Consider the following 13,909-nt stretch of genomic DNA (forward strand, 5'->3'; position numbering starts at 1 on the left):
GTGCTTCCTTAGGCCAGTGAATAACTTGGATGTTATCTTCCATTATTCATCTAAGGTTAAAAAAAGAGAATTCTTTGAACTTAGCACCACGGAGGTGCACTTGCAGAATCAGAGGGACCTCAGTCTCTGTTTTAGGACTCTATTTTGGTGTTGCATAATATTTGTATATAAGAAATTCACATTAAGACAGTGCCATTAGTCAGAAGGGAAATTTTATTTATCATCCTGAACCTGATAAAAGATTAAAAAATACCCCAAACCCAACACCGCCCCCCCCAAATCTCCCCACCAAAAAAAGCCAAAAAATCTCTGGCTGTTAGTCTCCAGCTGCTGGAGGAATGGTCTTGCCTCAGCAGGTGGCAGCCTTTCCCTGGAGTCGGTCCTGACATGAGGAGATGGAGGTGCTGGGAATCTTGATGAGTTGCTAAAAAAAAAAGAAAAAAATATCCATGAGCACGGGTGATGATTCCTGCATCCCTGTTGAAGGCTGCATGATTAATAGCATTAACCTGTTGTTCTACTTGGGTTCCTACCTGGAAATTTGTCAGCCCAAAATGGCTTGAGCAGTTTTGGTTTGGTGCTTCTCTATGTTAGTGTGAAAGCTGTTGAGTGATATCGCTGTCCTAGGAACCTCCTTTATGGAAAGATTTTGTAGCATTGTATAAAAGCTGGTCTTTTTACTTGCAGTTTTCTTTTAAATTCTTCACACCTGCAGTGTAAAATTTTACAAGGGCATTAAAAATGATAATTTAGAAATGATTCTCTGAGATATTACTGTCTTTTCCATAGCCTCGCTTGGCTTCTTCCCTACTAACTTGTGATGTTTTTCCATAACTCATTATGTGATATAAATATGGCTGTGAAGCAGAAGGAACTGGCTTCAAAATAGCTTATATCTGAACTGCAAAAGTCATGCACTTGATTCTTATTGTGGATGGAGCTCAAACATATGAATCTCATATAGATGATGGCCAGAAAATAATTTTCTGTACGTGGCTGGCTGGCTGAATTCCTATTTAAAGGTTACTTTTAACGTTGCTGGGCACTGTTAGTGGTCTGCTATGATTCTTAAAGCAAAGATTTTAAAAATGCAATAAAATTTTAAACTCACCATATTTTCCCACATACCATTAGAAATGAAAATAAATATAAATAAATGTAACCCACAGACTATTAGAAATTAAAATAAATAACTGGCATTTCAGCAAAAGAGGTGGATTATGTAGGTGTGCAGGCAATAGTAGGGGGAGACCTGTCCCTGAGTCCCCCCAGTTCTGCTCCCCTTACATCTGGTGCTAATTTTGTGCACTTTATGTAAAGCGTGAGTTTTCTGAAGGCTTATTTTCAGGTTCTAATCTTTTTAAAATAAGGCTGGTTTTCTGAGGGAAGGATTCTAGACATGAAAATATGTGTTTTTTGCATTTGCATGTGTATGCTCACATATTTGTTACTAAGGTATAGGTAGGCATAGTTTTAAATGGGATTGAGATCTACAGATTTAAAGGTTTTATGAACTTAGTGCATCAATATATAAGGAAATAGCACCAGTGGAAAAAGAATACAAGCCTTTTTATTGTAATTTTCTCAATCCGTGTCTCTAGGGCAGCTTGTTGGCAGCCAGGAGACGGAGACGCCCCGCCGTACTCTGTCAGTGAAGACTGTCTATATCTGAACGTCTTTGTTCCTGCAACCACTGTAAGTAGGAAAGAAGTCAATTTTTTTTTTTTTTTTGTAGCTGAGCATTGTCTCTTTTCAAAGTACTTTTAATTGGCATGAATGACTGGTTTTCTTGTGGTGTTCACAAAGCCCTGCAAGGTTAAATTAGGCACTCTGTTGTTTGTATTGGTGCAAGAGTATTCCCTGTAGGCTTTCAGTGAGCTGTGTTTGGGTAACGAGGAGGGTAGCAAATTAAAAAGCTAGAAATAAGAGAGAGACAAAGAGGGAAACAAAACACAAGAGGAAGGTGGCAGGAAAGGAGGAGAAATGAAGGACAGAAATGGTAATGTCCCTGAAGTGAGACCATTTGTCCAGGACAGAATAATGTAATGCAACATATCACATCAACACACCAGCTGAAAGGCAGCAGAAGAGGTTTTGTTCACCCTCATCTTTACTGTTCCCCTGTTGACATCCATGGGAGCTGTTGAGCAATGAGGGCAGCAAGCTATGCTAGATTTGTGTCCAGCCCACAGAACATAAAAATAGATGTTTTAAACATGACTGGGCAAACGGTACAATCTGAGAAATTGTCATTTGAAAGATCTTGAATTTCTCATTCCAAGCAAATATAAAATAAAGCTTCAAGTTAAAGTCAAGCTCAGATGATTGGTCAAATCATGGGGGGCTGGGGATAAAGATGCTGAATAACATGTGAATCCCACTGAAGAGTGGGCCCAGAGCACAGGAACAGAGTTTTTCTTTCCACAGTACTGGTAATTTTCAGAGATGACGGTGGTTATAATAGAAATTTATGAGTCTGTCATACTACATGTCAGAAAGAGCTAGTCTAGCTATTTGACAGCAGCACACACAGTCCCTTGCAGGCCCTTTTAATCACCAGAAAGATCAGCAGTCTGTTTTCTCCCTGCAGCACCAGACTGTCATTTTGCCTTGAGAACAGTCATCGCTTATTGAAAACATCAGGTCACTGTCCCAGGCAGTTTGCCATCTCCGCCTGAGTGCTGCTTTCAAGATAGCTTATTTGAAAGCAGTACATTTGCCACCATCTGATAGACTAAATAGGCTTGTCTTTGCTCCTTGGCGGTACTGAGAACTGAATCCCTCCTGTCTTTTGTAGAGGTGTAAGGTAGAAGTAGGTCCAATCAAGTCAATCAGTTTCACATGCGTAAGTCTAGCTCAAGAGAGAACCAAAACTTCTGTTTTTGCAGAAGTAGCTGGGAGCAAAAGGCATGGCATTTTCCTGTTTCTTTTTGCGGTGAGCTCTATTTTTTACTCACATACAGAGACCTAGAGTTATATATTTTCAGCCCATGGAAAGTTAAATTAGCTACTAAATACTGAATATAAAACCTCCTGGAGAGCAGCGAATGCAGAGGTTGTTCAGGGGCATTTTGAGCCTGAACAAGGGCACGGTGCAGGGGCTGCTGCCTGCCACCAAAGGACTGTTTAAGTGCCAAGCACTGAAGAAGGTGAATGACATCACCTCAATTTGCTTCCATAGCTACATGTACCACATAACCCTCCAAATAAAACTGGCACTTCTGAGAGGCTTTTTTCCATGTAGAACCACCACCACCTGTCACACTAGCAAAGCAAAGCTATGCTTCAGCTTGATTTGCTAAGACAAATGTAAGATCAAGAGATGAAACTCTCCACTAAATAAGAATAGAAAGTGTACCCTCTCTCCTTGTCTCCCTGCATGTGTTATTCCCATCCTTATCGCACTCAATTCTTTACAGAGCAATATTGTACAGCAGTAAAAGCCACTTGAGCTTGCCTGGCTCGGTACAGTTTCAATCTATCCCTGCCAAGTAGCTCATTAAATGTTTTACAGAAGAATGGAGAAGATGGTTCTGAATATTGTAAAGCCTTTCAGATTTCCAGCTGACTTTCAGCTTCCTGGTCAATGCTGAACTTCTCTCCCCCTCAAGGGTTTGCACGTGGGACCTAAGCCCCTACAGGTGTGAGATGAGAGTGGAGCTGCTGGGCTCCCCATCAGACATCCCCCTGCTAGCTTAGCCAGGGAGGCATCTGACCATGTTCCAGCTGGAACTCTTTGTGCAGATTTTACCCCTCAAAGTGCAAGCGTCTGTGTTTTGTTGCTGAGTATGGAGAAAAACCCTGCACTGGGCGGCAGCTGTGGCCTGTCCCCGAGGAACATGCTGGCCCCACTCTGCCCAGCATTGCCCCGTGTGTGCCCCACTGCTGCCTGGCATTGATGCTCTCTGTGCCGCATCTGAGCCTGGTACCAAGTGGTGGAGGGTGAAGAGACTGGCTCCGACAGGCTTCAGTTCAGCCCTTGCATTTCTTCTGCCTTGGCAGCTCTTCTTCCTCACATATTTAATTGCAGTGGTTGGTTGAATGTGGTTGAGAACAAGGCTCGAGGGAAATTCACTTATATTCAAAATAAATTATCCACAAACTAAAGAACAGTAAAAATTAATTGGCTACCAAAAATATATAGGTAGGTGATAGGAAATATCTCATATTGTGAGGCATAATTCAATTGCAGCATGAAAATAATTGTGCTATGCTGTTAAAGAGGTTAACAAGAAATGGGAAGGCAATTACACTAGTAATACCGGACTCTCGGCACTAGGCACAGCCCTGGTGCTAAGTCTTCCCCAAAATTGCTCCATAGCTGTTGCAGCAGGCTTTGTTTTGCTTCTTTTAACTCTTATCTCCCATCTTTGCCTTTCTTAAGCTTTGTATCACTACAGCATTGGGCAAAGTTGCTCAGCATAATGTAATATACAACTGAGAGGGCATCGTGGTGCTATGCAGCTTGTGGACACGTGAGAAATGCCTAGTTGGAACCTCAGGCTTAACCACGCTGGGCTAAGGTTCAACATCATGTTCAATACCGTTTTAGCTGACATGACTCGATGTAGTCGTGTTTTAGAATGAATTTCTAAAATGTGAAAACAGATTCCTTCCTTTTTTTCTTTGCCCCCATCTCTCCCTCTGTGCTGCATGTGGCACAGAAATGGGAACCAGGGGCAAGGCACTGTGAATTAGGCAATTTCTATTCAGGAGCAGAAGTTCCTGAGAGAGAGCAGCATGTGTCAGTGCTTGCAATTTCTGGGGTTTTCTTTGTAACATTTTCGTGGTCACAAGAAGCCTCTGAAGTGATTCTCCAGACAGGTAAGTGAGGAGTGCACACAAACATGACAAATTTAGGGCAGCTGAGGGGATTTTGCCTCCTATTCTGTAATTTTGTAGGATAATGGGTGTAATGCAACCATCACTTCTCTGCTGCTTCTGCTGTATAGCCAGTCATATTTTCGCTGGAGACATCCTTTGTCTGTGCAGATGCCATAGTGTTTAGCTAAGATCCATCCAGAAAATAACAGCAACAGAGCCCAATCCCCTCTAGCTGCAGGGAAAAACAAACATCAGATGTCCTTTGATGCTGCTGCAGGGGCCACCAGTCCCTCTGAAAAACACCAGCAGTTGCCAAAGCAGAAAGCGGGTGGGTGGGTGGGTGTGCATGATCCGCTGCTGAACAAAGAAGAGAGGACCCTCCTTCAGGACAGTCCCAAAGTGGGCAATAGGGCATGAACGTGCTGACTGGAAAACTGAAATTACACTTGGCAAAAAAAACTTTTAGCATTGGAGTAGGTTATTCCACTTTTTGCAGCGGGAAGAAAAACCAAAACCAAAACAAAAAAAACCCAACTCCCAAAACACCAACAAAACCCCTTCTATATGTTTCACTTGCATTTCTTTCAAGTGTCATCTTCAGACAGAGCTGTAACCTGCTGGTAAATGCTGAGGTCTCCTGGGGCAGTTCTGCTTTTGTGCTGCTCATGCAGCAGCAGCCTGGCCGCAGCCCTGCTGCACGTGCAGAGAGGGTCCACACGGACGGGGTGCTGCTCTGGGAAATACCCTCTGTTTCTGCACAAAATTGGGTGGCTCTGCAAGGAGTGCTAACCTGGGCAGCAGCCCACCATAGCTCCTTCCCATCCCGGGAGTCCTGCTGGGCTCTCCCATGGCAGACACCCTCTTGCACTTCATGAGAGGCGAGTCTCTCCCATGCAGAGACAAAGTCCTCTCTGCAGGACCCCTCCATGTATCTAGTAGGGGAAAACATCCATGGGGACTGAAGAAGCAATGAGGACCTCTTGTCCAGTGAGATTTTTGAGACTAGGCAGTGTTTTAGTGCTGAAGACTGGAGAGTAGGAAGCAGCCCTGCACAGCTGTTGAGTTAATCCTGCTCAAGATGAAGCAACGCAGCAGGCCTTGTCCTTCTCCCGTTTCCCACTCATTTGAACTTCTCCTGAGTGTTTGTGTAAAGCAAACACTCAAATGTTGACAAATGCTATAGCAAAGACAAGCCCACCACGTGCTCAATGGCCAAGTCAGCAGGACTTGAGCTAACCCAGTAGAGATGTTGGCTGGTGGAACAAAGTGGTGCCATTAAATCTTCTTTATACTGAACATAGTGTCCTCTTTAATGGTATAATGGTATATAGGTCATTGTGGACAATTTAGGCCTACAATTTCAGACATATGGCCAGATACCCTCTCATCATGGTCACTGTTAAAGAGCTATGAATGGTGTAGATAATGTTAGAGGGGAAGATGCTTGCATTGTCATCCGTGACCTACAAAAGCAGTTGGCAACAGAAATATTAACCTGGTTGTTGTCATGACAGGTCAAAAACATGTCAGTGCTGCTGTTCTTCCACAATGGAGGGAGTTACAACGCTGAGGTGGGAAAGGCAACCATAGACGGATCATACCTAGCTGCCATCAGTAACATCATTGTCGTGACAGCAAACTACCGGGTCGGTGTTTTTGGCTTCCTCAGTACTGGTAAGTCATGGATTTCTAGAACACACACAACTATTGGCTAAATTGCATTCTGTAACACTTCTGTTTCTAATTAAAAAAAAAAAAAAAAAGAAAAAGGTAAGCTATTTTTAAATTTGAGAAACCTGTATCTTTCTCTGTTTTTTGGGGGAAAAAAGTGGGCAAGAAAAGAAATGATGAGGACTTGATCTAAAGAGAAAGGGGTAGAGACTGGTGACAAAGGGACAAGAACAAACAAAACCCAAGCATCTGGCTAGGCTTCAGTTTGCAGATGAAACTGTGGATACTGGGTTTTGTAGACACACACGAAGATAGGTTAGGCGTTAAAATTCCTGCTAATTTCAGTGGCCTGTCATTTTGGATAGGATTTTCAATGTCTCCAACTTCCAGCTGTTCCACCCATGAAATTTTGCCCATGTCAGAGTGGGGAAGAGGCAGAGAGGGATAACTGCAGGTTAGTGGTAAGAAGGACCTGAAACTGTGGAGAGTACAGCACAAATATAGTTGGTTGGTTCCTCAGTAGTTCAGCTTGACTTCTCTGAAGGACTTGCCATGTTTAATTTGTATTCTGTTAGCCCCTTTCATTGTCCTGGATGTGCCTGAACATTTGCATGTACTCTGTGTGCATCCCTTCCCCATACTAGTGTAAAGGACACTTTTGCTCTCCTATTGTCTCCTAAACCAATTGCTGTTAAAAATTATGCAAAGTCCCACTACATACAGGATTTTATGTTGTGCAAAGAGGCGTGTACACATGAAAACACACATTCATGTCTTCCTGTTGATTTTTGGGATTATTTTTTTCATTTTGCCTTTCATTTTGCATTTTATTAGGTTTGCCTGTAGGGAACACTTTTCTTTCTGCCATCTCTCAGTTCTGGCAGGGGCAGGGGAGCTTGCGGTAGAGAACCATGGAGAAAAAAATGCAACAATTGCAAGTGAAGCTCTGGCTTCCTCAGTCCAGTGGCAATCCTTGATCTCTCTAGTGGACATTTTAGTACCTTTATAACCTTTAGGAGGTTATATTTGCCATGTTTGCAAACACCAGACTGACATACTTTTGCCTCATGATTCTTTTGAGTATTTATGGCTTGTGCTGCTGGTTGGATTTTGCCTAGTTTGGGGTTATAGCTACAGCTATTGGTTATTGTTTCCCTTCTCTGTTTTAGTGTTTTATTCAAAGCTCACTCTCAGCAAAGCCTGTTTTTTTCATTCAGTAAGTAGAGAGCTGGCACTACGATCTCCTTACTCATTTAGATATGAAGCTGGTAATAGTTGTATCTGGGGAAAGAATCACTGTTTTCATCAGTGTGAACCGGATGCTTATGAAAGTGATACCGTGGCTTCATTTTGCCTAGAGCCATATGCAGTGTGGATACGTGCCGTGCGAGCTTCCATTACGCAGCACTGCCCACGCGTTACCCACTAACCTCCTTCAGCCCTGTGAATCTCACCTAGGTTTCTTCCTAAGTGGAAACTGCTAGCTGGGCTGAATATTGTATGGCAGTACTTATATGATGGCCCATAATTTAGGGATCAGGAAAATTCTCCAGCCTCTTTTTCAGAGGCATCTGCACACATGTCCCAAAAATTCAATGCATGACTTGAAGGTACCAAATTTGCATTTCTGCAAACCTTCAGATGGAGGTGGTTCATTATGAGTAGGGAATATTTGGGGTCCCTCTACTTCTCTGGGATGTGGAGCTGCAGCCAGGGAAAAGTGCTATTTTTCCTGGCCGCTTCCGCCGTGGAAAATCAATGGTGTGCATTTGGGAAGATCCTGTTGCTCCAGAGGAAAATGGAGCAAGTAGGAAGAGCTATTTGCAAGAGTCATCAGAGCAAGCTAAGCACCACATTCATCAGAAGCCCTAAAAACTCCTTCAGTGCTACACTCCTGTCTCTTCTATATCCCCTTTAGGCCATGTTGGGGTGATGAAGTGTGGTACATCTGTACCAGACTCCCTGTCAGCATGGGTTTTCAGTTGTACCCCCTCTGGTGAGCAGTCCTCCCACTGCAAGATCCATGCTTTGGTCCACCACAGATTGGTGGAGTACTTCTGACTCCTTCTGTACATCACCAGTAGCCACAGCGGATTTTCAATGAAGATTGTCAAGCTGGGTCAAATACTAAAAGGGTTTTTCTCAAGAGTTAAATGATATTCCAGGGGTGTTTCCATTCTTACTGAAAGACTTGGGCAAATCCTGGTCCTTTGGAAGTTTTGCCATCAAAGGGGGCAGGAGCTCACCCTTAGGCCTGTGGGTATACATGAGCAGCAGGACTGTTAGAAGGCCCTGAACTTACAAACAACAGTTATGATCTTGTGAGCAATATCAGTTTCATTGCCCAACTAAGCAACATGCTGAATCCTCTTACATTGACTTGTAAATTGCAAAACTAGAAATGAAGGAGTTAAGTGGAGCTTTTGGAGGAGGAAGGATAGTGAAAACAACAGATTTCCTTTTTTGTTTGTTTGGTGTTTTTTGTTAGTTCTGCAGTTGTTTTGGTCTCTTGTTGGCAGGGCTTTTGCAAACAGTCAAAGAGCTCTTGTTCTTCTAAGTATAAAGGAGGTTTAATTTAATTTACTACCACCCGTTAATGTTGCAAAAAGTGATGCACATTCTTCCTCGAGCCTTCACCTCTTGCTTTGCACCCAGAAAAGTTGCAGTGAATTGCCAGTGGTATGGATGGCAAGAATATGAAGAAGACAGTCATGTTTATAGGCCTGATTCTTTTAAAAGTCCATGAATTTATATAAAACAGGATGGTTTTCATGCTTAAATTTAGCACTATTGTTCTTCTCCAGTTTAGTAACAACAGGACATATGTATGTCCTTGTTTGCCTCCTTCTGAACACTGGTTTATTTTCATTCTCCTTTGGTCCTCAGGAATGTGATCTTTTCCTGCAAAAAGGCAATGGAAAAGATTCCTGACAGACACGTTTCTTTTGGTCTAGCTACCATGAATATCCATGCATGCATCTGTTCCCCAGTGAGGTACATTGCACAACCTGACTGTCGTTTTTGCCGGGGCAGAAGCTCTCCTTGTCTATTGTACCAGTAGCGAGGCACATTGTGTGGCTAAAACATTTACATGGATTTCAGTTCCGCTGGGGAGCTCTCATGAGGCATGCAGCAAGCCTTTGAAGTAAGGTTTCCTTTTTAACAACGTGAAGTGGGTTTATTGCTGGATTGAGAACCCTGGGAACTGGTCGTGGTGTGCAAAACAGACTCAAAAAACCCTAAAAACTAAGGCACAGAATTATTTTTTTTTCTACATTGCTTCACTGGTGTGGCTTGGCCTAATCATCTGAAACTATGGCAATAGGTGGAAGGTTGTAGTTTCCAGGGCCATTTCATTCTTGACTGTCCTTCTGAAAGAGCCCTTACAGTGATGGCTACTGTGACAAGGTATCTGTAAAATCTGCAAGGCTATCAATAATCTGGTCTCCTCTATATTCTGTTCTGCCACTTAAGTCGGTCTCCATGATATGTCAGTAATTCATTACGGTAGGCATATGGATATCTGCTACAGGATGTATGCTTTCCGTTGCTCTTTGCCTGAGACCAGGCTACCTGTCAACAAAGTGGCAGCTTTTTATTCCACTATCTGTTCATTTTGATTCCCCAGTTTCTGAGCCTACCCTTTAAAATTGTACTATTTGGTCTTGGCAACAGAAGAAACAAATAGTTTCAGCTGTGTTTCTGTTCCTGGATTTATGTCTTGTCTTGTTTTTTTCTTCCCAGTTTTGAATGTGGAGAATTTAAAATCATTAAAAATGAATGGCTCATTGTGGATTAAAAAGAAGTAGACAGTGAATAATCATTTTCTATTCCTTTCTTAGGGACTATGTAGGAATTACCTATTTCTGCTTTTGTTGCTATAAAATTAAGCTTGCCAAAGGGCAAGCATCCTTAGATGCTTTCAGCATCAGTTTCCTATTAATCAAAGTATCTCGTTGGCATTAAAAAGAAGGTAGTCTTTTCAGTGGTGATACCTAAGCATGGGACATTCAATTATCTTTCTTTTATTCTCATGAGAACAAAAACATGAATACATATAATTCAGTTCTCTATCAGCTAGACATAGGTAAATCTCAAATGATATATATGGTGTTATTATAAATTATAAAATAATATCTGTACGTGTGTAAAGAAATGCAGGATGATGTGACATACAAATGATTGGTCAGACAGATAAGTGTAAAAGGGATGTAGGAAGCAGAAAGATGCAATTAGATGTACTCCAGGGAAACTGTTGATTGAATTTGGCAAACACATTGATTTTTTGTTTGCTTTTAATTCATTTTCAAGATCAAGCTACTTATTTAGAAAAAGAATCTTATGGCCTCAATTTATGGATACTTGAGCCTGGATTCATGTCTTCTGCCATTAGGTGTCCAAATGAAGCTTAGAAGTTGGAGTGCTATTTATCTATAATCAGGACAGACAATTAGGATACAATTGGAAGAACTGCTAATTTTATTAATTTTCTATGAAGTGTCATTTCTTGTATTTTTATTAATTTGCTCTTGTCTTGTAATGAAATACACTAACACTATTTTATGGGGCTTTGCTAAAATGTTCCTGCAGAATGGTAGCTAGGGAAAAAGCGATCAGATGTTTTTGAAAGTGCTGAAAATTAAACAGAATAATGGTTAATTACTCTTAGTGACTTCTTTGCCCAAGCATGGGTGCAAAATTATTTTTTGTAGATAGGGACCACGGAGTCCTCTATTCTGGCTCTCAGGCTTATAACGTGAAACTTCTGGTTGTTTGCGTAGGGAAGTCTTACAAAATATCTGATTATTTCAGGGGCTTAGTGAATAAGCATACAGGGTAACTATAGCACTGACTTCTTGCTCTTTTAAATTCGTTGAGTGGTGAAAAGTGAAATGGAGTCTATTAATACAGTGATAGCCTTGGAAGACGCCACTTTAGGCTTTTAAGATCCGGTATCCTTTCTGTCAAAGTTCAGCTGCAAGGACTGCTAAAAATGTAACATTTAATCAAAACTTCAAATGTTTATAGTTTTATTTCTTTTTGGACCTATTTATTTATTTTCCACAATAGGCTCTCCTGAGGCAAGTGGAAATGCCGGCCTTTTGGATCAACTGGCAGCTTTGAAGTGGGTGCAGCAGAACATCGCAAGCTTTGGAGGAGATCCAAGCTGGGTTTCTTTAGGAGCCGACCGTGGTGGGGCAGATGTTACCAGCATTCACCTGCTCACAGAGGCAGTGGGTATGGACCTCTTCAGGAGGGTGTTGTTGATGGTAAGTCCCGTTCCTGCCACTTTGACTTCTTTGTGAAAGGATGTTGTTACAGACGCGAGGATGTTACAGTGTGTAGGTGCTGGTTTTATTTCATCCATACCTTGGCAGCACTGTAAGAGCTGTTATTGCTATAGTTATTTTTCATCTCACCTGTGACTGCTATCTCCAGGAGCTGGGTGCTTCACAGGGATGTACAAGAGATGCACTTTGGTGATTGATTTAGTCATAGCAAGAATCTGGTTTTCGTCATTGTGGTTTTTTTGTGTATTATATAAATAGTCTTTTTTCATAACTTATAGGTACAATAGGTTACTTTCCATTCCATAAATACAGTTGTTGATCAGCAGGTTTTAGACTCTAAAACTGATGAGCCAAACATCCGCATGTTTAAAGTATCCAATCTTTTTATCTGATCTCATGACGGATTTCATTTAAAAAGAAAAAGCAAGTTTCAGAGAGAGAGTAAAAATGCATTTACCCACGGGCTTGTTTGCTGTCAGCTTGGACCATTTTCACAGAAACCCCAAGTGATCCATATTTTTACAGCCCTTCCTGTATCAAATCTCAGGTCTTTGAGGTTAACTTTGTCAGCTTCGATACTACCATTGATCTTCACAGCCTCAGAGAGAGTAGTGCGCTCTGAAATGAGTCTTATAAATGCAGTAGAAATAGTCCTTGGACAAAATGATCTCTCTGCTAGCTTTGTTGACTTGGAACAGTCAACAGATGAACAGAATTCTTGGTCCAAGAAACCTAGGGCCCAATTAAATAAAATCTTGCTTTGAAAATAATGACATCTCTATTCACTCCTTGGTTTGTCTTCAGTGAGCCCTTGCTCCAGGAAGTGTAATTTGACTTTTGCATCCCCCATCTCAATAAGTTTATTTTAATTGCATCACTCTAGTTGAGAAGGCAAGGGAAGTTGCTGAAAATTGCTGTTCAGTAGTTGTGTTCTCAGATAATTCCTCACACGGTTCCTAGATTTTTACTCAGCTTTTGGCATAACAATTAATTTGCTAGTAGACCCAGAATCCTTTCCTCTCAGGGTACAGCATCATCCTACTCTTTCTCTGAAGTCACACATCCTTTACTGACATGGCTCAGGATGGGGCCCTGTGAAAGCTGTAGCAGGATACAGTGCAATTTACCAGTTGAGCAACTGATGAAAGGGAAATGCAAGAATCTCTTTGCTTATTGTTATTTCTGGAATGTAGTTCCACATTACATCTTTTCTTTTATAAAATAAAGTTTGAACTCCTCCTCTCTCCTACGGCAGGACATGCAATAATGGAAAACAGTGGCAAGTGCAATGAACAGGCAGGTGTATCAATTCTTCCCACTAATCTAGTGTTTGTAACAACAATTTTCTTCCTGGGACTGTGCAGACCACTGTATGGGCAAAAGCATGATCGCTTATTTCAAAGTACTGTTAAGTATTTATCCTTACAGTGTCACGGTGGGTTTAGTTTTCTTGTGAAATACACTGATAAAATAAAAAGCAAGCAGTAATAGCAGTGGCTTTAAAATACACTTTGTTTTTTAAATTTTTTTTTTTTTTTTGTAATGAACTGATGCAGAATGCAACTGCTGGTTTACTCAGATTTCTCACCAAGACCTCCTGTAAAGGGATGCATCTTGTTTTTGTTCCAAGACAGCAAAACCATCGCATACTTTTCACTTTACTGTAAAAAAAGGAGGTGCACACAGACTAAGAATCACGAAACTGAGAATATATACCATATATAGCTTTCCTGAGGGAAAATCCCATGAAGCAATACAACTTTTCTGCAAAAGGTAGTTTTGTAGTCCTTGTTTGGGTCTTTGTCATGCATTAAAAAAATGACAGTGTTTCTTAGTATGCAGAGAGATGTGATGTATGAAACTTTCTCTACAAGAAGATGTGCACCTGAAATAGCAAAATGCTGTTGAGTTTCCTATGTCTGTCCTAGAATAGGTTTTGTTTAGAACACATCTGAAAAAAAAAAAAAGATTGTACAAAATCAGTTTGAAGCTGTCATGGGGACTTTTTGTAACTTATTTCATCTTTCACTAGTATGATTAGAAAAAAGTAGTCTCAGTGATTATGGTTTAGTTTTAAATCATTTAAAAGCACTAATATGGTGTTAGACTTCATCCTTTTGATT

The 13,909-nt window shown here is 41.3% G+C and overlaps 1 protein-coding gene across 1 annotated transcript in view; it reads left to right on the forward strand.

The window, feature by feature from the left end:
- TG (thyroglobulin) overlaps positions 1-13,909 on the forward strand; it is a 155,906-nt gene that overhangs the window by 79,295 nt on the left and 62,702 nt on the right. Inside the window, exons 39-41 of the mRNA XM_074144697.1 lie at positions 1,602-1,695; positions 6,339-6,498; positions 11,566-11,765. Coding sequence (XP_074000798.1) covers positions 1,602-1,695; positions 6,339-6,498; positions 11,566-11,765 — 454 coding nt within the window. The remainder of the gene's footprint in view (positions 1-1,601; positions 1,696-6,338; positions 6,499-11,565; positions 11,766-13,909) is intronic.

The sequence above is a fragment of the Numenius arquata genome, chromosome 3 (assembly GCF_964106895.1).
Source record: "Numenius arquata chromosome 3, bNumArq3.hap1.1, whole genome shotgun sequence".
Lineage (NCBI taxonomy): Eukaryota > Metazoa > Chordata > Aves > Charadriiformes > Scolopacidae > Numenius > Numenius arquata.